This window comes from Colletotrichum siamense (genome assembly GCF_013390195.1).
Source record: "Colletotrichum siamense strain Cg363 chromosome Unknown KSG_Cg363_contig03, whole genome shotgun sequence".
NCBI classification, from domain to species: Eukaryota; Fungi; Ascomycota; class Sordariomycetes; order Glomerellales; family Glomerellaceae; genus Colletotrichum; species Colletotrichum siamense.
The window spans coordinates 1,779,153-1,806,109 of record NW_023501016.1 but is presented as its reverse complement, the minus strand read 5'-3'; the positions used below and the strand labels follow the sequence as shown (position 1 = coordinate 1,806,109).

The 26,957-nt window shown below is 57.1% G+C and overlaps 8 protein-coding genes across 8 annotated transcripts; 5 read left to right on the top strand and 3 right to left on the bottom strand.

The window, feature by feature from the left end:
- Positions 1-166: 166 nt before the first annotated feature.
- ufe1 (Syntaxin ufe1) lies at positions 167-1,365 on the bottom strand (the record flags this gene model as incomplete). Its single annotated transcript, XM_036636345.1, has 3 exons — positions 167-407; positions 468-1,189; positions 1,249-1,365. The coding sequence occupies 3 exons, from the start codon at positions 1,363-1,365 to the stop codon at positions 167-169; spliced, it is 1,080 nt and encodes a 359-aa protein (XP_036498620.1).
- A 1,055-nt stretch (positions 1,366-2,420) lies between these two features.
- Positions 2,421-4,091, top strand: ITP1-5 (Itaconate transport protein; the record flags this gene model as incomplete). Its single annotated transcript, XM_036636344.1, has 1 exon — positions 2,421-4,091. One exon carries the CDS (start codon positions 2,421-2,423, stop codon positions 4,089-4,091), a length of 1,671 nt encoding a protein of 556 aa, XP_036498617.1.
- A 2,042-nt stretch (positions 4,092-6,133) lies between these two features.
- On the bottom strand, positions 6,134-6,792 carry CGCS363_v004494 (ER membrane protein complex subunit 4; the record flags this gene model as incomplete). Its single annotated transcript, XM_036636343.1, has 3 exons — positions 6,134-6,206; positions 6,256-6,614; positions 6,667-6,792. The coding sequence occupies 3 exons, from the start codon at positions 6,790-6,792 to the stop codon at positions 6,134-6,136; spliced, it is 558 nt and encodes a 185-aa protein (XP_036498618.1).
- A 981-nt stretch (positions 6,793-7,773) lies between these two features.
- On the top strand, positions 7,774-10,407 carry ap1b1 (AP-1 complex subunit beta; the record flags this gene model as incomplete). The annotated part of the gene is made up of 5 exons (XM_036636342.1): positions 7,774-7,818; positions 8,147-8,331; positions 8,382-8,457; positions 8,511-8,875; positions 8,931-10,407. The coding sequence occupies 5 exons, from the start codon at positions 7,774-7,776 to the stop codon at positions 10,405-10,407; spliced, it is 2,148 nt and encodes a 715-aa protein (XP_036498615.1).
- A 4,432-nt stretch (positions 10,408-14,839) lies between these two features.
- CGCS363_v004492 (uncharacterized protein) lies at positions 14,840-15,630 on the top strand (the record flags this gene model as incomplete). Its single annotated transcript, XM_036636341.1, has 2 exons — positions 14,840-15,413; positions 15,476-15,630. 2 exons carry the CDS (start codon positions 14,840-14,842, stop codon positions 15,628-15,630), a joined length of 729 nt encoding a protein of 242 aa, XP_036498616.1.
- A 586-nt stretch (positions 15,631-16,216) lies between these two features.
- UMP1 (Proteasome maturation factor UMP1) lies at positions 16,217-16,654 on the bottom strand (the record flags this gene model as incomplete). The annotated part of the gene is made up of 1 exon (XM_036636340.1): positions 16,217-16,654. One exon carries the CDS (start codon positions 16,652-16,654, stop codon positions 16,217-16,219), a length of 438 nt encoding a protein of 145 aa, XP_036498613.1.
- Positions 16,655-17,314: 660 nt separating this feature from the next.
- Positions 17,315-19,282, top strand: CGCS363_v004490 (putative ABC transporter ATP-binding protein; the record flags this gene model as incomplete). Its single annotated transcript, XM_036636339.1, has 1 exon — positions 17,315-19,282. The coding sequence occupies one exon, from the start codon at positions 17,315-17,317 to the stop codon at positions 19,280-19,282; it is 1,968 nt and encodes a 655-aa protein (XP_036498614.1).
- Positions 19,283-20,385: 1,103 nt separating this feature from the next.
- Positions 20,386-24,095, top strand: chs-2 (Chitin synthase 2; the record flags this gene model as incomplete). The annotated part of the gene is made up of 2 exons (XM_036636338.1): positions 20,386-22,801; positions 22,852-24,095. 2 exons carry the CDS (start codon positions 20,386-20,388, stop codon positions 24,093-24,095), a joined length of 3,660 nt encoding a protein of 1,219 aa, XP_036497679.1.
- Positions 24,096-26,957: the final 2,862 nt, after the last annotated feature.

Sequence of the window (26,957 nt, the reverse complement as noted above, 5' to 3'; positions counted from 1 at the left end):
AGGTCACCTGGTCCTGGTCTGGGCTTTCCATGCGGCATGTGACGCTAGACCCCATGCTTTCACATGCCAGCCTCCCCCGCCATCCCCCAGCTTACTTTGAACATCCTACGAGATATTGAGCATTGATGTGTATTTTCACAGCCTCCTTATGAGGCAGTTGAGGTATCTATATCACCAAATCCCACAAGATCAAGAACGCACATAACCCCGCCGACGCGAAGAAGGTGTACCTCGCCGCACTTGGCCTCTGCGTCGCTTTCTTCAACTGCTTGTTACCACCGCCAACGTCCGCTGTGATGTTCTCCGAATCTGACACCAGCTGCTCGATATGTGCCGATTGCGTCGCGAGGTTACCCACAAGCAACGTCTGCAACTCGGCAATCTCAATCAGCGACTTCTCTGCCGTCCTGCACAAAACACCCATGTTAGCAAAAGCCGTCTTGAAAAGGAACCCCCATGCCACGTACCTGACTTTGTCCAACGTGCTGTTATAATGCTGCAGCATGTCCTGATTCCCCTTCTCAAACATCTGAATCTGCTCCTCCGTAAGGTCCTGCCTGAAGTCATACGACCCCTCATCCGGCGGCAACCCCGTCGCCGTATCAAACCCTCCCTTCTTCGCCTCCTTCTCCCTCTTCATCGCCTCGTAGAACCCCCCGCCCAGCTCCGGCATGGCCCCGCCGCCCGCCTTCGCCAGCACGCTCCTATTCTTCTCCATCTCCCTCGTCAGCCTCGCCTCCATCATGTCCTGCTGCGTCCGCCCGCACAGCTGCAGCGCCTGCCGCAGGCTCCACAGCACGCCGTCGCGGTGCAGCCCGATGTCCCGCGCCTTCCCCTCCGCCGCCAGGTGCTCCGCCGACTTGCGCGCGTCCGCGACCTCCGCGCCCGCCGCCCACGCGCCCAGCGCGCCGAGCCCGCGCACGTGCGTCTTGCGGATCACCGCCGCCTCCGTCTCGCGGCGCAGCTGCTCCGTTTCGTCGAGCGCGCGGATGGACGCGTTGAGCTCGCGCAGCATCGACTTGGCGCGCGCGTCGATGTCCTCGCGCTGCCGGTCCGTCAGGGGCTGTTGGGGTTCCTTCAGGGAGCTGCTCCCTGTGTTCGTGCGGACATGCCGCCGCGGTTGGGCGGTGGAGAGGTAGGCTTGTCGGACGTCTTTGAGATCCTTGTGGAGGGTTGTGATGTGGGAGTTCTGCGGGGTAAAAGATCAGTAAGATTCCGATGATTTGATACAGAGTTGGAGTGACCGACTATTCTGTAGGCCTCCTTCAGGAAGCCGTCAATCGCTTCGAGGCTGAGCTTCTTCTCGGTGACGGGGGGCGCATTGTGCTTCCGGAGAAGCTCGTTGAAGAGTGGTGTGATGTCCATTGCGGCCGTAGCTGGGGTCGGCCAGACGACAGATTCGAGGGAGTTGAGGGTTTCGTCACCTAGTTTCGGTGTGCATGCTATTCGTGTGTCGTGAGTGCAGTCGAGCAGCAACGTCGTCAGAGGCCATCGACATTCCACCACGACCTGGAATTGGCAAGCTGTTCTCCAATGACGTGGCTTTGGCCGTTGGACGCACCAGCCACAGTACCTTCCTGTGGCTGACTTGTATGGCTTGACTCCTATGGCGTATGTGGCCGTGCTTAGGCGAGTTCTACCGGCGCAGCTTCGGCACCGTGGTCGGCAAAACGCACGGTCTAGTATCCACCCGGGTCGGTGGCAGGAAGCTTCGCCGCCGAAGAAGACTTCGGTCAAACATTTCGACACCGGTTTCAACATGCATAGTGGCCAGAGAGTCCCTTCATAGACGTTGATGACAGACAACTGAGCCACATTGATAAACCGAGATCGGCCTTCACTGTCGTTGCACGACAGGAACCAGCTGGTCAAGTGACCATGTCCCTTTGAACGAAGATCAATGGAGCAGAGCTGGAGTCAGCTCGACGCTCACCCAAACCCCCGATACCGCACCAAGCTTGTCGCATCGCTGTCAATACCAGACGGTCGAGACAGAACCACTTGCCCAAAACAGCGGGCGTGGTGGACACCATGGGCCGGACCGGGCGAATCACGAGAGCCGCAATGGCGAACGGCGCAGGTGCCGGTTTTCCAGGGTGTGGTGGAGGCGATGCCAGGGCGGAAATAACATCATTCATGGCGGCCCGGTGGGCGGGAATAGGGCCCGCTTACGGACGGATACCGACGACAAGTTTTACATGAAGGGAAGGTCGATCTACTGGTGTTTGGTTTCTTTCTTCTTATCTTGAATTTTGTCCTGTGTTTTGTATATTGTGTTGACGCTGTCTTGTTTCTCTTGTTTCTAACTCCATCGACGGTGGCGTAGCGAATCGAACCGTACAAGTACTATCGTTCATCTCACTTGTAGTCGTGATATTCACACCGACTTCAGTCTTTCTGCGCTCAGAGTTGAGATCAGTATGGCACACAATGACACCCCCCGAAAAGGGGAAGACACAAGTTTACCGTCCGTCATCAACTCGACTGAGCCGCCAGTAATACCCACCCCTTCACAACCTCAACCCATCAACGAGAAAGAACAAGACGAAACCGCCTCCATCGACAACTCTTCAGACAACACGCCCGTTGACGAACCCTCACCAACAAACCTACAAGATGACCCCGAGAACCTCACCCGCCAACCCTCAGGCCCAGCCTACAGCGCCTTCCCCCCGTCCACAAAGCGCTGGGTCGCCTTCATGGCCGCCGTCGCCTGCTTCGTCCCGCCCATGTCCGCCAACATCTACTACCCCGTCCTCGCCCCCATCGCCGAGGACCTCCACGTCTCCGTCGCCGCCGTCAACCTCACCGTCACGTCCTACATGATCCTCCAGGCCATCTCGCCCACCCTTTTCGGCGACTTCGGTGACATGGCCGGCCGCCGCCCGGCCTTCCTCGTCGCCTTCGCAATCTACCTCGTCGCCAACATCGGTCTCGCCCTGCAGCGCAACTACGCCGCCCTCATCGTCCTGCGCATGTTCCAATCCGGCGGCAGCTCCGGCGCCATCGCTCTCGGCTTCGCCATGGTCGCCGACATCTCCATGTCCTCCGAGCGGGGGAAGTACATGGGCATCGTCGGCGCGGGCATTAACGTCGGCCCCACCATCGGCCCCGTCCTCGGCGGCGTGCTCACGCAGTACTTTGGCTGGGCGTCCATCTTCTGGTTCTGCGTCGCGCTCATCGGGGCCTGGCTCGTGCCGTTCGCGCTCTTCATCCCCGAGACGTGCCGCAACGTCGTCGGCAACGGGTCCGTCCCGGCGCAGACGTGGAACCGCCCCGTGCTGGACCTCATCCGGCGCCGGCGCCGGCACCGCGAGCGGGAGGCGGCCGGGCTGGAGAGGCAGGAGTCGGTGGCGGGGCAGCCGGCGCGCAAGCTGAGGTTCCCGAACCCGTTGAGGGCGGTCAAGATCATCTTTGAAAAGGAGATGGCGCTGATCCTGGTGTATAATTCCTTGTTGTACGTTGCCTTCATCGATGTAGCCGCGACGTTGGGGACTTTGTTCCGGGAGATTTACCACTTTAATGATTTGCAACTGGGGTTGTGTTATCTACCGTACGGCGCGGGCTGTTGCATCGCGAGCCTGGGTCAGGGGTACGTGCTCGACTGGAACTACAGGCGCATCGCACGAAAGATCGGATTCACCATCGACCGCCGGCGCGGCGACGACCTCAGCAAGTTCCCCATCGAGAAGGCCCGCCTGCAGCCGGTCTACCCCGCCGTCGTCGTCGGCCTGATCACGCTGGTGGCGTACGGCTGGGTGCTGCAGCTCGAGACGAGCGTCGCGGCGCCGCTGGTGTTGCAGAGCATCATCGGGCTGACCATTACGGGGTCCTTCAGCATCATGAACACGCTGATCGTGGACCTGAACCCCGAGGCGCCGGCCACGGCCACGGCGGCGAACAACCTCGTCCGGTGCCTGGTGGGCGCCGTGGGCACGGCCATCATCGAGTACATGATTTCTGGCATGGGCAGGGGGTGGTGCTTCACGTTCATTGCTGCGTTGTGCGCAGTGACCAGTCCGATGATGTTTCTGATTGTTAGAAATGGGCCGGGCTGGAGGAATGAGAGGCGGATGAAGGAAGCCTCGTGATGATTGGGTACATTGTTGCGCAAAGCGCGGTTAGGCAGATGCGATAACTGATAGCGTCATTGAGATCTCACAACTTATTCGGACCATCTTGCTCGAGTCAGTTGCTTCGTATGTGACGGCCAAACATCGAGGGGGGTCTTCTTGCGCGGTCTGTCATCGAGCCTGTGATCGTTGCGTCGCTCCGCTGTGGCTTACCTGCCAACGGTAACCCCTCATATTTAGAATGCGGGTCAACGCCACGGAACGATGCCAAAGCTCCAGACGTTCCGCCAAATGCCTCAACAGCACTACCGTAGCGCCCGTACGCCAGTCCCGTTGCCTCGATCCTAAGTATTTTCTGCTGGGTTGGATGGTCTCAGCCATCGGTCTCTGTCGGTTCACAACGGACAAAGCAGCAAAGGGAAATAGGGGGGGCTGGATGGAGAATGAGGTGTATGTCATCGAGGCTGCTGCTTGAGCCTCCTTCGCGATTCTCAACATGGGTTTCTCTGTTTTCGGTGCCGCGTTCAATAAGCATGTGCAAATGCCCAGGATACAGCTTCGGGGATTGGCTTCTGGTAAGACCTGGCAGGCTTATTCCGCGAAGGTTTGATAAGGGAGATATATTAGCGTCGACTTAGACCGGTGAGGCAGTCGAGGCAACCATCTACCTACGGCTGGAGGTTGGGCGGGCGATTCAGGGCACGTCTGGATAGACGAAGAACAAAGGCCGCGGATCAGACATCGACTGCCCCGACAGAAACCACGAGAGACATGAACCAGAGACATCTTGCACAAACACGGCATCGTGTACACAGGTTTCTTGCGGGTGAGCGACCTCTAGTGTGCGGATGGGCAAGCATGGCCTGGCCAGCAAGCCCACTTGTTTCGAAAAACACGCCAGGAAACGGTGGGTGGTCATGTTCCAGATTTTGGAACCCAGAGCTGGAATGTAAAGGGATCGTCATCGTCCTAGTGTCAGGTACAGCTTTCGAAGCCTGCTTTTCCTACCAACCCATTGGCCAATGAGCACGCGACAGGACGTCAGAATCAACTCCGACAAACCTATGGGGAATACTGCCAGCCTGTACGGAGCAATGTCTCTCACACGGTTGGGGATTCCAAATTGGGGTAAAGACTCGGACTGGCTTCAGCCGCTTACAGTTAAAAACAAACACGAGCGTGTCAAGTGAGCGTTACTGGTTGAAACACGTCCTCTTCGTGGTGTTGCGATGGTTGTCTTGATCAGTGTGAGCTAAAAATAAGCTTGCGATGCTGTCACCTTCGATCCGGACAGCCTTGACATCTGAAGCCTCTTGTTCAACCTCGACTGCAGTCTAAGGATCGGTTGATGGATCGGTCGATGGTTATAAAAGTCTATGGCCCCCACCTCCATGAAAAGCAATGAGCAGCGCCTTAACCGTGACAAACAAACCCATACATATATTCAGACCAACCTAGATGTTGACCGAGATGGTGAGACAGGATCGCCCAATCTGACCCTGGTGCGGAGCTGACTCGTTTAACAGACTCATGTCGACAGCCTTCTCACTGAGCTTGGAGCGATCCACCTCCAATCTCTCGAGACTTTGCCCCTTGAGCTGCCCTTAGAGGCAATCCTTGACGACGAAAACGACCTAACTGAGGCCTTTATGTTAGCCGAAAGGGGTGCCGCTGTTGCCAGGGCTCTCCAAGAACCGGTGGAAGAAACTGCAGGCATACCACATAATGGCGTGGCCATTCCAATACAACGACCGCAACGTGATCGGCAACGGGCGACATCGGATGATCAACCTGACATCGTAGTATTCGGTGTGAGTCCACATGACGAGTCAACCTCGACACAAAGGCAACGCTGGCTTGATACGCCCATAGAAGATGATCCATTCAACGACATAAGCTTAGTAGTTGTTCCTGAACATGATCCTGTCACTCAGCGTATTGGAGATACTGGAACTGCGGCGTCGACTGCAGGGAGCGGACAATCTGAGCAACAGACAATGACGATTAATGATAATGTAGGCGGGAATTAGCTGAGACGCAGCCTTGAATTGAATTGATGTCTATAACGCGGGCACTGAGAACTCCAGGGGTTCTCTGCGGACTTCCCAAGCCAGCCAATCTGATCGTGTTGTCCTGTGTTCGTATTAGTATATGGCCGATGCTGGCAAACGATAACACATACGGTAACAGTCCCATCGAATTGACCTTCCACACAGCCAAGCCCAGCGCAACAAACTGCATAGCGACGTATGCCAGCTTGACCTGGAGCATCTTGCCCTTGTTCGTCTCCGACTCGAACCTCTCAAACGCCTGATTGACCGCAGTGAGACCGACGAGAGGGTTCTTGAACGCCATGAAGACCATCATGATGCTGAAGATCTGCAGCGAGTTGCCCGACATGTACATCATGATGGCCGTCATGGGCAGGTTCTTTACGGGGGCGAGGGCGACTTCCCACGCCTTCTTGACCTTCAACGTGTCCATCTCCTCGGGCGACTGCTGCTTGCGGGGTTGAGGCTGCACCTTTTGATCCTTCTGCTTCTGTATGCAGATGTCAGCGCAACTCCAACGCGAGCTCGACGCGATTCCGTACCTTGGAGCCAGTGGACTGCGATGGGTAGCCGGGGGGATCGGAGATGCCTGAGACCTTGGACTTTGCGGCCGGAGGAGACTGCAAATCCGCGACCCATCGAGGGAGGGAGCCATTGACCAGGGCCATCTTTGTAGATATAGGGATCGGTCGGTTGGGTCTTCGGGTTCGGTAATTGAGGACACGGGCGCGGCCGTTGGGATGAAAGCTTCGGAGGCGGCGTTGACAGCTCGCGACGACGTTGGATAAGGTCCCCACCATAGCTCGGTTAAACCATGGGACAGGCGATGTCGCCTGCTTACCTTAGCAGCAACCGGAGGTCGGGTCCATGTCTTATCGGCCCTGCATAAGGCCGATAAGCTAAAACCGGGGCGAGCGCGACTGCTGCGACATGCGAGTGGTAAAGTAGCGTACCGGGGGCCTGTCGCATCCACCGCGGAACGGCGGGAGCTTTGGGACCCTTTCTCACCCAACGTTTCCCCTTAAACATCTGGAAACGAAAACGGGCCGTCCACGAGAACCGACCGACGACGACGACATCCCGCAAAGTCGCCGTTGCACCGAAAGCGGCACTCTTCAATCGACCGTTGCCGCACCCGCGAAATCGATCGGACTTGCGCCGCGCGAGAAAACAAACAACTCCGACCTCGAGGAGATCCGGCCGGCATCTGGCATCGAGACGAGAGAAGGACTATCGCAGCAAACACACCCTTCGATTGGCCGCGAATCGAAAACCCCCCGGCCCCAACGACGCATGTGACATCCCTCACTTCTGCACCTGCGCCCCCTCCCACCATTCCAAGACACTCGAGTCCAGGAAAACTGCAGCCTTCCGCCAACTTTTGCGACCCTCTTACCAATTGGGTGGCTTGATCCTAGGCCCGCGGGGGAAGCAAACAGCGTCAACGATACCTACCCATTCTCTGCCGTCTTTCGTACAGCTGGGCGTGAGGGGTCTGTGGTGTTATCGCCCACCACCACCACCACCCGATCGAAGCACACGCCGGCAAAGCTTGTTGGAGGCCTGTCCGGAGGGGAACCACCGTCTAAGATTCGCACTACATACTACCACACCGACCACCGCCAGGTCTCATACAGGAGGGCGTCATCATGTCGGCCGCTCAGGGTGGAGGAGACTCCAAGTTGTTTGCCAGGGTAAGCTCTAGCTTCTGCCTCTTCTGTCTTGCACACTCTTTGCTGGGTGCGCCCGTCTGTTGTCGTGTGATACCTGCATGTATTGCATCTGAACCCCTGTCATGACTTTGAAGAAATCGAGGTCTTGGTTCTGAAAGTCTACATTATCTCCCCTCTCCCCCATACCCTAGCCTTCTGCACCCTGCGGCTTTGAGCTGCCTCGCAACCATCACCGAGTTTCTTCTCCTGGCCCATGTTTGCCTGAATGCTTGCATATGCGCCGCCCAGCATGTTCATGGCCTATGTGCCCCCGCCGCCTTACATCTCCAGACAGCTGACAACCTCGAAGGGCAAGGTAGCCGAGCTTAGGCTCGAGCTGAACAGCGGCGGCAAGAAGGACAAGAACAATGCGAACAAGAAGATCGCCCTCAAGAAGATTGTCGCCAACATGACCATGAGCAACAATGACATGGTTGCCTTGTTCCCCGACATCATCGGCTGCATGCATATCCAGAGTCTGGAAATCAAGAAGATGTATGGCCTCATGTCTGCGCTCCCAGGGGGCTCGTTCTGACAAACTCCAGGTGCTTCTTGTTTTTGGTGAACTATGCCAGAATGCGACCCGAGATTGCAGTTCAGGCGATCCCAGTACTAGAGCAGGTAGGTTGTCATGTTGCGATGTTGCGTAAGAAGCCGTGACTGACAGTGTCCAGGATATGGAAGACCACAACCCTCTCGTCAGAGCGCTTGCACTCCGAACGATGTCCTACATCCACGTACGCGAATTCGTCGAAGCGACTGTTCCACTGGTTAAGCACATGCTGAAGGATGCCGACCCATACGTGAGGAAGACGGCAGCGTTTTGCGTCGCGAAGCTCTACGACCACGATCGACGAATGGTTGAGGGTTCCGATTTGATCGACAGATTGAATACCCTGCTCAGAGACGACAACCCTACGGTTGTTGCCAGCGCTTTGGCGTCTCTGATGGACATCTGGGAGCGCAGCGATGCGATCAAGCTCACCATCGACTACAGCAATGCCTCAAAAATGGTGGCCATCTTGGCGGACTGCTCTGAGTAGGTTGACACCCAAAGCGTGATGTCAAGATTGAGTGCTGACACAGACGTTCAGATGGGGCCAGACGTACATCCTCGAGGCGCTCATGTCATACGTGCCGCAAGATGGAAACGAAGCTCTTCTCCTGGCGGAGCGTATCACACCACGCCTATCACACTCCAACTCTGCTGTCGTTTTGACGTGTATCCGTGTCGTTTTGTATCTCATGAACTACATCGCCGACCAAAGACATAACGCGGCGCTTTGCAAAAAGCTGTCGCCGCCCCTGGTAACGCTTCTCGCAAAAGGACCCGAAGTGCAATACCTGGCCTTGAGGAATGCTCTCTTGATTCTGCAGCGTCGGCCCGAGGTCTTGCGCAACGATATCCGCGTCTTCTTCTGCAAGTACAACGACCCCATCTACGTCAAGGTCACGAAGCTGGAGCTCATTTTCATGTTGGCCAACGAGAACAACATTGACGAGGTGCTCACCGAACTGCGAGAGTACGCCACCGAGATCGATGTACACTTTGTGCGCAAAGCCGTGCGAGCCATAGGAAAGCTCGCCATCAAGATCGAACCGGCAGCAAGGCAGTGTATCAACCTGCTCTTGGAGCTGGTCGCGACCAAGGTTACGTACATTGTGCAGGAGGCCACGGTCGTTATTAGAAACATCTTCCGCAAGTACCCCAACCAGTACGAGTCCATCATCAGCACCCTGTGCGAGCACCTCGACTCTCTCGACGAGCCGGAGGCCAAGGCCGCCATGGTGTGGGTCATTGGCCAGTACGCGGACAGGATAGAGAACAGCGACGCCCTCCTGGAGGACTTCCTGTACTCCTTCGCCGAGGAGCCCGTGGAGGTCCAGCTGGCGCTGCTCACCGCCACCGTCAAGCTCTTCATCCAGAGGCCGACAAAGGGCGCGGAGCTGGTCCCGAAAGTGCTCAAGTGGGCTACGGAAGAGACGGACAACCCCGACCTCCGCGACCGCGCGTACATGTACTGGCGCCTCCTGTCCACCGACATCAACGCGGCCAAGAAGATCGTCATGGGCGAGAAGCCCGCCATCACGGCCGAGTCGGAGCGCCTCGACCCCGCGACCCTCGAGGAGATGTGCCTCAACGTCGGCACGCTCGCCACCGTCTACCTCAAGCCCGTGCAGACCGTCTTCCGCTCCGCCCGCCCGCGCAAGCTCATCGACTCGCCCGCGCTGCAGAAGCACCTGCTCCCGACGTCGATCGAGAACCAGAAGAGTCTCAGCATGCTCGGCATGGGCGGCCAGGCGCAGGACATCAACATGCACAGCCAACACGTCAACAATGCCGCTGCGGGCGGCGACGATGCCAACGGCAACCTCGCCCAGGCCGTCAGCGACGCGGACGCCTACTTCTCCAGCATCGGCCCGCAGCAGATGGCGGCGATGCGGATCGACCAGGGCGACGCGTTCGGGGACACGTCGGGCTACGAGACCGGGTACGTCGTCAACCAGCACGCGCCGCAACAGATTGTGCAGCCGGCGCAGGGAGGCAACGGGGACCTACTTGTGCTATGAGAGCAAAGGGGTAACAGGCAGTAGTAGTTTTGTGAGGGTTGCTGAGCGGACGAGCGTAATGTGTGGGAAGCTTCTGTACGTAAATTACATTTGATATCCTCGTCGGTAATGGCAGAGACCCTATTCTTGGATTCATTCAACTTTTAATTATTGCTTCAACATCACGATAATGGGAGTCTGAGTAGGTCAAGTACGGTGTCACTACGGGCTTGGACTGCAATGTTTTACAGGCTGCCTGAATTCGCGGGGTAGTTGGTTCTTCCAAGGTTCGCGATTGCAGATTAGTGCCATCACGCTCTCAAAGGAAGTTCAGACAAAGGAAACGCAAAGATGTCTCGAGAGCGGGCGTACGGGAGGTTTGTTGCTTTTGTTAGAGTGGCGGGATCGCGGGAAGTCTATTCGAATAGGTCCAAGATTTTTGGGGACCTAGATCTTAGTCTCGAGCCAAAAAAATAAAAAGAGAGGGGCAAAATGGTTCCGGTTTGGCAGAGGGACCGAATTTGGGGCGACGTCTCCAGACACCGTAGCTGGCAGAGTTCAGTTGAAGGGGCACCGGTCTTCGGGGTGATATACGGATGGACAGACTCTCACTGCTTTACTAATATCATGAGTGAGGGCAGATGGATGGTGTGGTGTATTGTACGTATACTTGGCTTGGCGTTTTCGCAATCGGGTGGGGGAGAAAGGTGGATTCCCCCGCGAATTGAGCGAGGGAACCAGTAACGTGGAGAGGGCGCCGAGGGAGGGGAAGGATCGGTGGTGTTTCTCGGCTTTGTGGTGGTCTGGGGTAGGAATGTTTTTGGGGATTTTGAGGCACGGGTATGAGACCGGGGTTGTGGAGTTTGTAGTGCGCCCGGTCTGTGGGGGATTTGACATTGTCTTCACGTTACAGGCTTCCTCCATGAGGTACCTGATGGGCGATATCTCGAAGAAGCAGGCGACTCGAGGTAGGGTATCGGAATGGCAGCGTCCATCGCTCGCCGTTCCGCACTTCAGTTAAAGGCAGGTCGGTGAGTAACGAGGAGGACGAGGGAGGCGATTGGCGGGCTGGGTGACTAGCTCGAGAAACGGGCTGGAACTCGGGCGCCCTTTCCGTTGGAGCCGTGGATGGAGCTAGTCCCAGTGTCCGGGCAGTTGAAGGAAGCTGAGTTCTTGGACCGGCATCTTGTTGGCGGCTGGATGCGTTTAGGTCTAAGATCGTGGCTTTTGGGCTGTGTCTTGCCCTCTTTTGACATTTTGATCCTTTTGGAGGGGTTCTGTGATGGTCGGCTCAGCTCGTAGTGTTCTCGACTCTGCTACGGTGTGTGTATTGTTTGCTGCTGCTGTTGCTTGACATTCTGCAGCTGTTCTGTGACTTGGATCGGGTCGAATCCTCCAAGTCCTTCGTTATGCCGTATACACCGGAGGTTGCCGATGTTGAGGCTGTGAACTGATGAGAGCAGCGGTAGGCCGAAAGGGAAAGGATAGAGACTCCAGAGCCGCATAGGAGCTCGAGCTTGCGGCTTCTATTTCTGCAGATGTCGTGAGGAACATGGGGCTTGAGCGTGGGATTCCTTCCCGTCCTGCGTAGATCAAGCGAATGAGCCTCCGTGCTGCGGCGTAAGGTGGTGAGGGTTGAGTATGAGTTTGGTCGTTCCTGGACTTGTCCCATGTTCAGAAACAGAGACAGAGACGGCGCACTGGCGTTGACGAAGAAAACAAGCATAGCGGTGACGCCTCGGGGTCTGTCTGCTGCGGCTCTCTTTCGAGCGTCTGAGTACAGTACCAAGCTGTGTTTCCCACACGCGTATGGAGGAGGACTGAAACAACTCGTGTCGTTTTTTCCTGGCCCACGTTTCCAGCGTGCCCGATTGCATTTGGATTCGGGATGGACGCCGGGGGAGGATTTGGGATGCCCAGACACTTGGCCAGGGTGGTGAAGCTGGATGTTCCCTGGAAAATAAGAGAACCGACGGGGCACGACCTGACCTGAAGGGTGCCGGTGAACAAGTACGTACCCTGTTTGATGAGCGGCCTAGCGAGTGCGGTGTCGTGCCTGGCTGAGCGAGTGAGGCAATTCCGTCGAGGCTGGGCTGGACTGGCATTGACGCCGCGGATGAGTTGCCCGCGCTTCGTGCCGTGTTTTCCATTTGATCCTTCCCTCAATCGATGTTCCACTGAAAGGCAGCTGGGCTGACCTCAGAGTGCATCATACAGTGCGTGCGCTGGAAGTGTGTCATGTCGAGAGAGATAGCGGCCCTTCTGATGGCGGGGGCTAACCGCGACCGCCCGGTGTTGGTGCTTGCCAAAATCCGATAGCGCCCCCTACCCCACCAGCCCAAGGCGCTAGACTGGAGCAGGCCTAGCGGGAGAAATACAGTGCGACTGCCCCTGTGGGTTCTCGGTTTTCGCACCTCGCATCTCGGCTGCAGGACGTGCTGTGGAAGCACCCGATCCGATAGGCAAAGGGGACGACGGGACCTGGGACAGTATCTGGAGTCTGGAGAAGGAGGGGGAACGGCCGATGGATTGATGGGGGAGGAGCAGAGCTGGGTGGATCCTTCTCTTGAGAGTTGAGGCCGCAGTGAGGTGCTTCACTCTGACTTCCACTCTCAGTGGAGTGCTGCAGCAGATGGAAGCAAGCAGGACCCTTCCCGCTGTTCCTTCAGAAGCCAGAATATTGGTTCATCGAGCCCAGCGTGTGCCTGGAAGTGGGCAGTGGCTTTCTGTTTCTTCGAAAAAAGACAATTGGCTTCCAAGGAGTCGCCGCGATCCTGGACCCTGCGTCTGCAATGGAGGACCGTTTCTTGATGCAAACCGAGGAAGAATAGGGGAACAGCAGCAGTAACTTCATTACTGCACTCATCACCGGCCTCGTTTCTCAGCAACCCAGCCTGCCAGCCCCTTGAACGCTGGCTGCATCATTGTCTCATTGCCATAAATCAGCTCGGCCACTCATCTCGTTTGTTGACACAGAAAGGGCAACGGCAGCGTGTACTAAAAACGACGCTGCTGTACTTTGCAGAGGACCGAGTGACCGACATTTGGATTTTCGACACTGAACCAGAGACCGAAGCCCGTGATTCCGGCTTGACATCCTCAACGCTTGACCGATCGTTGGCCGCTTCGCTGCCGGCTTCCGCCGCAACCGCCGACCGATATCCTGCCTGTGTCTGCTAGGGACGCCATCTGCTAAGTAGGTAGGCTGGTTGTCAAGCTGGACCTACAAGACGAAACAGGCTGCACGACTCGAAGACGCCGTGCCTGCGCCGTAATCCGATCTGCCCGGGAATTCAACGGGAAGACAAACGGGACCACCGCCTGCTGTCATCACGGCATTACCCTGTCTCGTGTCTTGGGCTGACCTTACCGCCATGTTGTTGGCTGGGGCACCTTAGAGCGAAGCAGAGAGGTAGAAGGCGCATAATCAACACCCGCAGTGCTACCAGAGCCACGCGGCGGCGTCTCTGTTTCCATGTTCATGTCCAGCAGGCCAAATGATGCAGTACAATTCAAAAAAACGGAAATCAGGAAATAAACGGACGACGATGGAGGGGATGGTGTCAGTGACAGAGACGAGCAAGGAAGGAATCGCGATTGCAGGTACCTACCTACTAAGAAGGGTAGGCACGTAGTCAGCATAACCGTATCTGAGTTGCCGGGTACCTTTACTGGAGCATGAGGTTCGCCTCCCAGGTTCCCTCAATCGCACTCCTATACTGACTGGGCCTGACCTGACCCAGCACAACGGACTTATTGCCGAACGGCTGCCCACCCATCTGGGCACCGCACCGCACCGCACCAGCACCCGACCCTCCTACACTGTGACCTGGAGACCTGGACCTGACGGGAGCGAGGTGCTGCTCCCAGTCCACTCCAGTCCCAGCCTGTGAGTTCCGCCAGCCCAGCCAGCCCAGCCCAGCCCAGGGCACCCAGCAGACAGCGCCCAGCCCGTCCGTCAACCTCCCGTCTCCAACAATCCGACCCCCATAACATCCCGTCCTTCCTTTTTCCCACATTGCTGGATGGTTGGAACTTGACTTGGGTCCGCCTTCCGCTTCACAAACCCCCCATCCTGGCAACTGCCAACCAACTGGTAGTAGTAGCACCTTCCAATCCGTCTCACTCGACGACATCTCTACCAATTTCCTACCTCACCTCACCTCAATCCTCGCCGACATTCCTGATCGCAACCCCCGTCGCGCCTCCCGCATGAATTGAGCAATTGCGTCGCCTCTTCCCCCATCGCCGCCCTGCCGCTCCTCACCACCACCGCAGCCGCCGTCGCCTGTCGCCCGTCGCCCGTCGCCGTCGGTCTGCCCCAGCACCAACGAGGCCGCAGTCCCGTCCCCCTTTGCAAGGCTCGACGACCTGCTGCTCGACCCCTAAAAAAACATCGCCATCGACATCGACTTCAGTAATGTCCGATACCAAACCATCCGATACCGCCAACATGACTGGAGGACAAGCACCCCCCAAGGACGGCGACGCCTCTCTGGCCCAGCCCAGGGACGCCGTTCCCATGACGAACCTGTCAACAGACGATGCCGCCGCAAACACATCCAAGGCCGCCGCTGCCTCATCACACCCAGAACCCAACACCGCGACGGGAGCCGATGATTCAATCGAACCCTCGGCCAAGGGAAAGGAGAAGGAGTCCGGCAACACAGCGCAGCCTGCGGCCCAGAGCCAAGACGACTCCTTGGCAATTGGTCCCTCGGTCGATGACGTCCAGCCCATCACCGTCTCACCAACCGACGGCCCCGTCTGCAACATCACGCTATTGTTAACAACCGGCGCGAGACACCCCTACAAGCTGGACGAGAAGTACCTGACAAAGAGGAACGTCAATGTTCCCGGATTGACAGAGGCCGGGAAGAAAGATCCTTTCAGCATCAGTGTGTACACCCTTAAGGAGCTGATACTGCGGGAGTGGCGTGATGAGTGGGATCCAAAACCGGCCAGCCCGAGCAGCATACGGTTGATCCATTTCGGAAAGCTGCTGGATGACAAGGACCAGCTTAAGCGTAAGTAAACCACGATACCCTACACACAGCAGTAGTTTCCCTCATACTGACTCATCCTGCAGAGTACCACTTCAGCGCTGAGGCGGCAAACGTCGTCCACATGACGGTTCGGCCTGCCGACATCGTCGAAGAGGAGGAGCCCAAGGGAGGCAGCAAGTCGGCCTCGGGCGGCAGCCGCAACCGCGAAGGAGGCAGCGGGTGCTGTGTAATCTTATGATCGAAACGGCCTCTCGACCACGGTGTTTTCTTCAGCATTCTCTACATCTCCAAAGATCCATTCCTTAATCGACAGGGAAGAATGACATGCATGGGAAGAAGGCGGATGGAAAGGGGGTTGGTTCGGTTTCGATACTGCATGCATTTTCAGATGTGCCCCGGGCCGGCTGGTCTCGAGGCTCTCGGGTTTGGGTGTTTCAGGGTCTCTTCTTTTTTTTACTACTTTTCTTCTCTCTTCTTGAGTGCGTGTCCATCTGCCGACACTACCCCTCTCATCCCGAGCGTATTACAAAGAGCGAAGAAGAAACGGGGGGAAACAGGAGTTGGCGTATCCATAGCTTGTATTTTTTGACTGTTCTGTCTGCTCTCGCGCCCGTCCATGGGTGGATCTGTCCATAGGATATTAGAACGAACGTATTCGGTTCCCTTCCATCCCTGGGCTGCTCTAGCAAACTCCTTCTATGATATTGGGGGTAGTGTAAAATCTCCCCAGCCGGGGGTTCATTGCGCGTGTGTCGTATTGTTACAGTCAATCCAGCTCCCTTCTGCTCCGGTTCCTCACGAACGTCATTCCGTCTCCATCTCCCTCAGATCTTGAGCTTCCTCTCCATCTCATCGTGCATGCCCACGATGCCGACGCTCTCGTCACCCGTGTACACGTCCTCCCACGTGATGCTGGCGTCCTTGCCGCGGAGGATCTCCTCGTGGACGGAGGCCTGCTGGCCGCCGAGGGCGACGGGGCGCCACTCGCCGTTCTGGGTGATCTTGAGCTCCATCTGGCGGCGGATGGGCTCGGCGGCGCCAAAGGTGCGGCGGAGCGTCTCCATGCGCATGGACTCCTGTGTGGCCTCCCAGTTCTTGAGGCGGGCCTCGAGGGGGTGGGCGGAGGAGGGGACGTTGTTGCGGGAGTCGAGGGCGGACTGGCCGACGCCTGCGCGGAGGGTGTCGTGGACGCCCGGGGCCGAGGGGGCAGCGGCGCCGGCGGCGTAGGTTGTGGGTTGGTTTGCGGCGGGGACGATTCGCATCTAGAAGGGCGGAGGGGTTTGTGGTTAGTGTGGCTATTGTTAGATTGGGGGAAAGAGAGACGGGGTACTCACCGACATCTTGACTGGATTTGGGGAGGTGATGGAGGTGTTGTGTGTGTGTATGGGAGGTGGTTGATACGGCTGTGATGAAGGGTGTTGGTTGGGATGCTGGGAGCTTGCGCCTACGTGATGTGCCTGGAGCTGTCCGCCTGCCGTTGCTGCTTTGGTCCTGCTGGCTGCTGCCGTGGTTGCTTCCCCGGTCGGAACTGCTTAGATAATGCTGGCACGTGACTTCCAGGCTGAAATGCAGGCGCGGCAGGAAGCTGCCAGAGTGCACTGGCCACCCCTGCCTGCTTTCTCCCCCGGCCCCGGGCGAGCTGTGGAGGAAGGTGGGAAGGTACCCGCGTGGTGGGGTGCGATGACGGTCGAGCTTTCACCGAGATCGCAGCGAAGCTCTGTCCGCTACATTAACTACGTACCCGCGAAATAAGAAAAAGTCCGGGGAAAGCTGCGACGTCAACTCCCCTCCCCTGAGACCTTTCGATTCAAGAGGGAGACCATGTGGAGAGGTCGTCTTCATTCCACACACTACAAGATTCCACAAGAGCAATTGACCGTGTTATAACGGCCAATTGGGGGACACATTTTTGAAATTTCACGATGAGGTTACCACCGCGCTCCTCGGCGCCGATATTGCGCATCGCCAACGGCACGTTTTACCGACGACACCCGAACGCGCAGACAACGCACCCGAACCCGTCACTGTTCGATGAGCTGAGCTTCGAGATTCCCTCCACGACGGCGGAGGGCACGAAGAAGAAGCACTGGTGCATCGTGGGGCCGTCGCTGTCGGGCAAGACGACGCTGCTGCAGGTCCTGCGGGGCCAGCACCTCGCGATCCCGCCGAGCTCGCGGTCGTACCCGTACCTTTCCAGCGAGGACGTGCCGGCGCGGCTGCGGACGGCCAGTAAGGCGATACAGTACGTCGGCTTCGACGGCGAGCAGGGCGGCGGTCTTGGGGGGCCGACGACCAGCGCTTATTTGGCCGCGCGGTACGAGTCGCGAAGAGAGAACACGGACTTCAGTCTGCGGGACTTTTTGCTCGGCAACTTTGAGCAGAACGCGCTGGAGCGGGAGCTGAGGCAGAAAGGGGAGGGGGAGCTCCCGCGGGGACTGTTGGAGAGGGTTGTGAAGGACCTGAGGCTGGAGCAGCTGCTCGATCTGCCGGTTGCGTTTCTGAGTAATGGGCAGGGGAGGCGGGCGAGGATTGCAAGGGCGCTGTTGACGACGCCGGAGGTGCTGTTGCTGGATGAGCCGTTCATGGGGCTCGATCCACCTACCGTGGCGAGTTTGAGTCCGTTGCTGGAGAGGCTGGCGGAGAAGGAGAGCCCTAGGCTTGTGTTGAGTGTGAGGCCGCAGGACCCTATTCCTGAGTGGATTACGCATTTGGTGTATTTGAGGAGCGATTGCCAGATTGGGTCCATGGGCGAGAAGGATATTGTGCTTGAGGGGCTGAGGAAGTATGTCAGGGGCGTATGGAAGGGTGGGTTGACGGAGGATGAGAAACTTCCTGTGCATTCACTTATTGAGATGGGAAGAACGCTGACTGCCAAGGGTGTCGTCGGCGATGGGCTTTTTGGGGCAGAGGAGAAGAAGGGCCATGGTGCTGGGCCCGTTGTCACTGAAGAGGGCGTTTCCAAGGAGGTTGGAGAGCCATTAGTCGAGATGGACGGGTGCCAGGTTAAGTACGGAAGCAAGATTGCCCTCGGGAACTGGTCTCAGGATACAGAATCCGGGGCCAAGGACGGTTTGGTTTGGACAGTGAGACGAGGTGAGAGATGGGGTGTCTTTGGGCCGAACGGTTCTGGAAAGACCACCATCGTCTCTCTTCTCTGCTCCGACCACCCGCAGACGTACTCCCTCCCTATCAAGCTATTCGGCCGAAGCAGACTCCCTGAGCCAGGCTCGGGACAGAGGCCGCTCACGTTCTGGGACATTCAGTCACGCATCGGTCACTCGAGCCCGGAGGTTCACCAGCACATGCCCCGTAGCTTGACGGTGCGACAGGTGCTTGAGAACGCGTGGGCAGACACCTTTAAGGCGGTGCCCAAGCTCGACGACGAGGCACGGGGCAAGGTTGAGGCATCGCTTCGCTGGTTCGCCGCCGAGCTGAACCCCGAATACCACAACACCGCGGGCGATAGCCTGGCCTGGGCGGACAACTTTCTCTTCGGCGGCCTGTCCTTCAGCGCGCAGCGCATCGCCCTCCTGCTCCGCGCAGTGATCAAGAACCCCGACGTGGTGGTCCTCGACGAGGCGTTCAGCGGCATGGACGACGCCGTGCGGGACAAGTGCATGCTGTTCCTGGCCAAGGGCGAGGAGAAGACGTACAGCGGGGAGGAGATCGTCGACAGCGAGGCTGCCAAGGCCGGGGAGGTGAGGGTCCGGGGCCTCTCGGACCAACAGGCGTTGATCTGCATCAGTCACATCAAGGAGGAGGTTCCGGATTGCGTGCGGGAGTGGATCTGCCTGCCCGAGGCGAACGAGGGGCTGCCGGCCAGGTTTGGACGGTTCGACGGGCCTCTGAGGACGGATGAGAAGCGTTGGAGGGCGCTCTGGGGTGTTTAGATTAAGACAAAGAGGAGTGGATCAACACGATAGAGAGAAAACAGACAACCTTAGCTGGAGGCGGAGGGTTGTTTACATGCTTAGACGAATGGGCGGGGAGACGGATACACAGAAGATCTGTCGTGCTGCATACGACATCTGCGGTGCGTCACGCAAGACAAGAGGAGCAGGACCAAAAAAGAAACAGTCCAAGCCATGGGGTTGTGTTGTGTTTCTGCGAGCAATGGCCACGTTGCGCCCCAGGTGAGAGTTGACAGGTGCGGTGCAGGGCGGAGCATCGTCAAAGGACATGGGAGACACTATAGACGGCATCGCGGATGACCCAGGTGCCCAGCTCGATCTGTTTACTTTGAGCCACTCCGCCCAGCGTTGGATGGCCGTTTTAGGCGACGGGGTCCAGCGACGCCCCTGTGGGCGCTAACCGGGCGCCTGCTAGGGAGTTCCCACAGGCGGTGCTCTGAGCCCAGTGCATCAGCAGCCTCCCCATGCAGCGTCCCGCTTTTCTGCGCCCACCGAGCCAGGAACACCGCGAATCACGGCCGGGTTGCTGTGCCAACGCGATCAAACTCCCCGATCCGCCCTGTTGCCCCTCGACAACTCACGGATGCGCTGGAGGCGTCCCATAGGTACCAACCAGACGCCAGACTCCATCCCTCCCACGAGGTCTTGCTCCCCCCCAGCTTTTTCCTGCACGTCTTTTCTGCCAGGTGGAATTCCCAGCTGCCTGCCTCTTATCATCTCACTCCATTCCCACTTTGCGGGAAAACGAAAGACGAAAAAAAGAGGCCAACTAGCTCATTTTTTGCATTCATCCGGACGTTTGTTGGCGACTCCTCTCACCGACCAGCATCGTCATCGAGACCGACTTACACGACGACCAATTGACCCCACGCACGCCGAGAATCTGCGCCCGGCAAACTCACCACCCACGACTGAACGCCAGACTCACTCAAGACCTCCTTCGCGGCGCCCGGTCCCGTTGTGAGAGAAACATTTTCAATTTCACCGGCCAAACCAAGAAGGAAGACCAGCTTCATTCTCATTCCTGAGACAGACGAGACCTTCACCCCAGTAACTGGGCGGCGCCGACCAGAACAGGCACAATGGCCCCAAACCGACCGCCCGACTACAGCCTGCCGTCCTATGATGACCGCGACGACGACGGCACTCCCACCGGGAGCTCCAGGAATCCCGCCGCCATTCGTCTCTTGACTCAAGTGGAAGAACCAGACAGTCGATCAACGTATGTAGCTTCCAGCGCTCAAGTCCAGACCCCCTCAGCTTCTGCCTCTTTTCCTTCGTCATCGTCTTCTTCTCTTCAGCAGGACCACAAGACGCCCGAGTCGTCGCCCAGCCTCTTTCCACGCCCGCTTTCGCTGCGCAGGAAGAAGTCGGACGGGGCTGACCCGGTGATCTCCACGCCTGAGCACATTGCGACATTGAGGCAGCAGGAGGAGGCGCAACCTCCCCCGGAGCCCATTCACCCGCCGAGAGTAAGGGGCGTGAATATCGTCGACTTTGGTGAAGCTCAATCCGCCCCTCTGACTCCTAAGCCGGCGCGCGCTGCTACTGTCAAGCTACAGAAGAAGCGAAAGTCCGCGCAGATGAGGGACGCTGAGTTCCGGGACAGTCTCCCGACCATACCAGAAGGACCTTCGCCTCGGAGGCAGGCGATGCGCAAATCTTCAAGTGCTCCTGTTGCTCCTTTGTCAGACGATTCTCATGACAGCACAAACTCCAGCGCAGGCAGAGGCTCACACGCAGAAAACAGTATTAGGCCTGAATCCTCCCGGCGGTCCTACGCGGCCTCCTTCATGTCCGACCGCTCATCCATCCGGGACCCGCCCCGCATGCCGCCGCCCACCGACTCGACATACGTGCCCTTCCAGGGCCGCGACTACGCCCGCGAGTATGAGCGCACTTACCAGCAGGAGTACGAGAACGACTACGCCTACGAGTACTCGGCCGGCCGCCAGTCCCCGACGAGAACGTACAGCCCTTCCAGGCTTTCCTCCGAGTTCACGAGACCGCCTCCTTCCGGCATCTACGAACCCAGCGACCTCAATGGCAGCCCACGACCCGGAACCCCGTCTTCGAGATACGGCGGGAGCCCGAGACGTCCTCTCCCGCCCGCGCCCCTGTTCTCAACCGGTGGAAATCGCAACTCGGCCGCCTTCGCAGACGACGCGACAGTCTCGATCCCCCTGCACGACTCTGACGACGTTTTCGGCCCAGAGACTGACATCAGCGAGAGCCACCCCATGAGAGAATCGTACCTGTCCCAGGACCAAGTCACCCTCAGCGAGGAGGATGAGGCCGAGACCGACCTCAGCGAAAAGGTCGAGCACTACGGACCCGCCCCCGACGGACACCAGGAGCGCAGAGGCGTGCGCGCTCCGCAGATGTCGAGGAAGGAGGTCCAGCTCATCAACGGAGAGCTCGTCCTGGAGTGCAAGATCCCGACGATCCTCTACAGCTTCCTGCCGCGCCGCGACGAGGTCGAGTTCACCCACATGCGCTACACCGCTGTCACCTGCGACCCCGACGACTTCGTCGAGCGCGGGTACAAGCTGCGCCAGTGCATCGGCAAGACGGCCCGCGAGACGGAGCTCTTCATCTGCGTCACCATGTACAACGAGAACGAGTTCGACTTCACGAGGACCATGTACGCCGTCATGAAGAACATTTCTCACTTTTGCTCGCGCAACCGCTCGCGCACCTGGGGCGACCAGGGGTGGCAGAAGATTGTCGTCTGCATCGTCTCCGACGGACGCGGATCGATCCATCCGCGCACGCTCGATGCCCTGGCTGCCATGGGTGTCTACCAGCACGGCATCGCCAAGAACTTCGTCAACCAGAAGGCCGTGCAGGCCCACGTGTACGAGTACACGACGCAGGTGTCGCTCGACTCGGATCTCAAGTTCAAGGGTGCCGAGAAGGGAATCGTGCCCTGCCAGCTGATCTTCTGTCTGAAGGAAAAGAACCAGCGGAAGCTGAACTCGCATCGTTGGTTCTTCAACGCTTTTGGAAAGGCGCTCAACCCGAACGTGTGCATTTTGCTCGACGTTGGAACCAGACCTGGCGGCACGTCGCTGTACCATCTCTGGAAGGCCTTCGACAACGACTCCAACGTTGCGGGTGCCTGTGGTGAGATCAAGGCTATGAAGGGGAAGTTCGGATCGAACCTGTTAAACCCCTTGGTGGCTTCGCAAAACTTTGAGTACAAGATGTCCAACATCCTGGATAAGCCTTTAGAGTCCATCTTTGGGTACATTACTGTGTTGCCCGGTGCGCTTAGTGCGTATCGTTACCACGCCCTGCAGAATGACGAGACGGGACATGGTCCTCTCAGTCAGTACTTCAAGGGAGAGACGCTGCACGGTCAGCACGCAGACGTGTTCACGGCCAACATGTACCTTGCTGAAGATCGTATCCTCTGCTGGGAGCTTGTCGCTAAACGGGGTGAGAGCTGGGTGTTGAAGTATGTGAAGGGCTGCCACGGTGAGACGGACGTGCCAGGTAAGAAACTTCCCTTAGGCCATCAATTGACCACGACTAACAAACACTAGACACTGTGCCCGAGTTCATCTCGCAGAGACGTCGTTGGCTGAACGGTGCCTTCTTCGCTGCCGTCTACTCCCTCGTCCACTTCAAGCAGATCTGGTCCACCGACCACACCTTCGCCCGCAAGGTTCTCCTCCACATCGAATTCGTCTACCAGTTCCTGCAGCTCATGTTCACCTACTTCTCCCTGGCAAACTTCTACCTCACCTTCTACTTCGTCGCGGGCGGTCTGGCCGACCCGACAGTAGACCCCTTCGGTCACAACATTGGTCTCTACATCTTCACCTTCCTCCGGTACACCTGCGTGCTGCTCATCTGCGCACAATTCATCCTCTCACTCGGCAACCGTCCGCAAGGCGCCAAGAAACTGTACATGTTCAGCATGATCGCCTACAGCATCATCATGATTTACACGACCTTTGCCACAATCTTCATCGTCGTCCGGCAGTTCAAGGAGAAAGACAACCCAAACATCCACCTAGGCCAGAACGTCTTCACGAACCTCATCGTCTCGACCCTATCCACCGTCGGCCTCTACTTCATCATGTCCTTCCTCTACCTCGACCCCTGGCACATGTTCACCTCGGCGGGCCAGTACTTCATGCTCCTGCCCGCCTACATCTGCACCCTCCAGGTCTACGCCTTCTGCAACACCCACGACGTCACCTGGGGCACCAAGGGCGACAACGTCATGAAGACGGACCTCGGCGGCGCCGTCGGCAAGGGCAACAGCGTCGAGCTCGAGATGCCCTCGGAGCAGCTCGACATCGACTCCGGCTACGACGAGGCGCTGCGCAACCTCCGCGACCGCGTCGAGGTCCCCGCCAAGTCCCTCTCCGAGGCCCAGATGCAGGAGGACTACTACAAGAGCGTGCGCACGTACATGGTGCTCTCGTGGCTCATCGCCAACGCCATCCTCGCCATGGCCGTCTCCGAGGCCTACAGCGAGCGCGGCATCGGCGACAACTTCTACTTGGCCTTCATCCTGTGGGCCGTCGCCGTGCTCGCCGTCTTCCGCGCGCTCGGCAGCGGCACGTACGCCGTGCTCAACCTCGTCAGCATCATCGTGCACAGCGAGGGCCGGCTGAGTCTCAAGATGCCCAAGTGGATGGGCGGCTTCGGCGAGAAGGTCAGCGAGAAGATGAGCAGCCTGTCGAGCAGCGTCGGGGGCAGCAGCGTGGGCGGGAGCAGGCTGAGCGGGACGAGGTTGAGCGGGACCAGCCGCTTTACGAACCCGTTCCGTCGCTGAGGCGGGGCGTTCGTTCCTTCTTCATGCTTCTTCCTCCACACCTCCTGCTAAACAGGAGGTCACGACTCGACGAAACGAAATATGTGTCTTGCAGCCTTGGCGTTTTACGGTTTTCCCATTCATCCCCCTACCCCCATTTCCTCGACCTTTTTCTTTTGAAAGAATAAAGGACTGCAAGAGAGGTAAGTTACTTGTTTGGGCAGGGTATTTGTGTTTTGTGTTTTTTTGAGAACGCAGTTATTGATATCAGATGGGTATGATTGGGAAAGATTGATGCGGTCAGATAAACGCTTTTTGTAATGATGGAGCGAAAGATGATGGGAAACGCATGTGTGTCGATGGAATTTTGTTGTGTTGTATGAAAGATGCATGCAGCACTTTTTTGTGTAAATAGATAAAAACATGATGGGATACCATCCATCATCGGGACCTATCCTAAGGGAGGGTCTTTGATTTTGATTTTTGCAATTGAGTGATATACCCCGGCACCCTCCAGATCCTTTGCCTTGATGTGATGTTTATTCTCCATCTCAGCCGCTCTTCCAGCCCCAAAACTTCCAAAACCTTGCCGCAATGTGCTCTCTGTCCCTGCTCTCAATGGCTTCTCCCTGTCTTCTGGTAACACTCTGAACCGCCGGGCACATCATCGACAGCGGGTTATCGACCCAACACGACCAAGGCAGGGCACCCTGCGGAGTGAACCAGCCGATGTAGTCAACAATTGTCTGCCGCAGTATGCGACCTGGACATCTCCTCCCGTATGTGTCCCAAGCTTTGAGGGTGCGCTTTGTCTCTTGGGAGTTTTCTTCCGGGAGATTTCCAGAGCGCACAAGAAAGTCTGTAAAGTCTGCGTCTTGACTGGCAGCTTTCTGCATGCCGGGACCGAGTAAGAGTTGAGCCATGGACTTCGATATGCCTAGCCACTCTTGAGCGCCCTGCTCTGAAAAGCGACCCTTTTGGATGGCGTTGTGGTGGAATCCTCGGAGGATATCGACGGCTGCGTTGGTGATGTGGTCGAAGACTCCGTCTGTCTCATAATTCGCCACAGGATAAGGATCATGATCGTTGTCTGGGAAGAAGAACCGTGTTTGTCTTCGCTTCAGTGGCTTTCCATGAAAAAGGCACGACTCGTGCCATATGATCCTGGTGCTGTCAGGGGTTTCGAGAGGCTTCGTGTAGATGTTTGCGATCCAAAGCCGGGCACCCGTAGAGTTTCCGGTTCCAGCCCTCCACACAGATAGGTATAGCGCCAGCTGACCCATGTGACACATGGACTCGTTTGTCGGATCGTTCTTGATCTCTTGATCTGTTGGAGGTGGAGGACATTCGATATGCAGTCTCTGATGCGCTATGTTATACATGGTACGGCCACTCTTTTCATCGTAGCAACATTCGATTTTGCCGTCGTCGGTCCAATAGGTGTAAGCGTAGCAAGTTCTCTCAGGGAAGCGTTCCCCGCGCTCTTCATGCCATAAGTTGTCGACTTGGTCGGCACTTTGTCTGCCGATCTCGTTCTTCACCAGAATCCTGAACCATTTTGCCAAATGAGCGAGAAAGAACGGCCAGGATGCCAGACAATCCGATCTCTGCCAGTCCAGGAGGTGAAGAAGCATGTATGGGATCGTTGTGTCCGCGGTATCCCCGATAAGACCACTAAGCACGGCCTTTGAAAAGGGGTCTGTCGCGTTCCGTGTGTATCCTATGCCTGGCAGGCGATTCCACTCAACAAATATGCTCCAGGGTTCTTGAAGACAGAACACTATTGATGCCAAGCTCCACGACATAATCGCGCGGGAGGGTTCGTTTTCTTGCCTTGAACCCGGAGGTTTCCCACTGAGGCACATCTCTATTTTGTCGTGGGCGTCATTGAAGGTTTCCACGTCGACCTCTCGACCAGAAGAATAATATGCCGAGTGGAGACCTCTCATCTCGGAGTAACAAACGCCTAGTATGAAGCCGAACCCAAGTTGTAAACCTGCAATCACAGGATGTTGATGCACGCGGGCTTGGCCATACCAAATCAAAAGCCAACCGTACAACCGAAGATCAACATCACCCTTACCATTATAGAATGTTCCCTCTGCAGGAAGGAACAAAGCGGTGATAACAGTGCTATCCTCGGTCGGGAAAAGTTTTGAAGCTTGGCAAAATTGCCACGAAGGAACGTCTTCGAATTTCTTGTACCCCCCAATCCTGAAATCGAACAGCCTGCTCCCTAAGAATTCCCAGAGCAGAATGCCGCGGCGGATGCGATGGAACTCTGTGGTTGGAAGTCGCTGCAGGTTAAAATGAAATGGAAAAATAAGTTGTTTGGTAGCGGTGATGCATGAAAAGACCGTATGAACTGTTTTTGTATAAGGGTAAATGTTGAATACGTTGCTATTGGCGGCATCGTAGCAAACTGCCGGAAGATTAATATCTGAAGGCGTGTCACAGGGCTCTATACTGGTGTAAATGGACCAAAAGTGCGAAATATGACGACGGTTGTTGTTGGTGTCCTTGCTACGGCCAACATACTCATCCAGCATGATTAGTGATGTTTCCTTCAAGGTCTTTTGCTCAACGAGACTCAGGCGCAGTCTTGCCCACAAGTGAATCAAAGGGTGGACCGAAACATCACTAGCGCCGACAGACCTTTGAATGAACGAAAAAGAGAGCAGGATTCCGAAGGCTTGCTGGACCTGCAGCTCTAATGAAAACGTCATTATTAGTCTAGATCCCCACGTTGATGAATTGGACATACCAGATAAGAATCCTCCACAAGTGAAGAAAATCTGCGGGATACCTTCCGGAGCAAGATTGCCTGATATCAAAAGTATCGTGGCAGCTTCTGGCATTTTCTTTTGTACGGCAGAGAAAGAG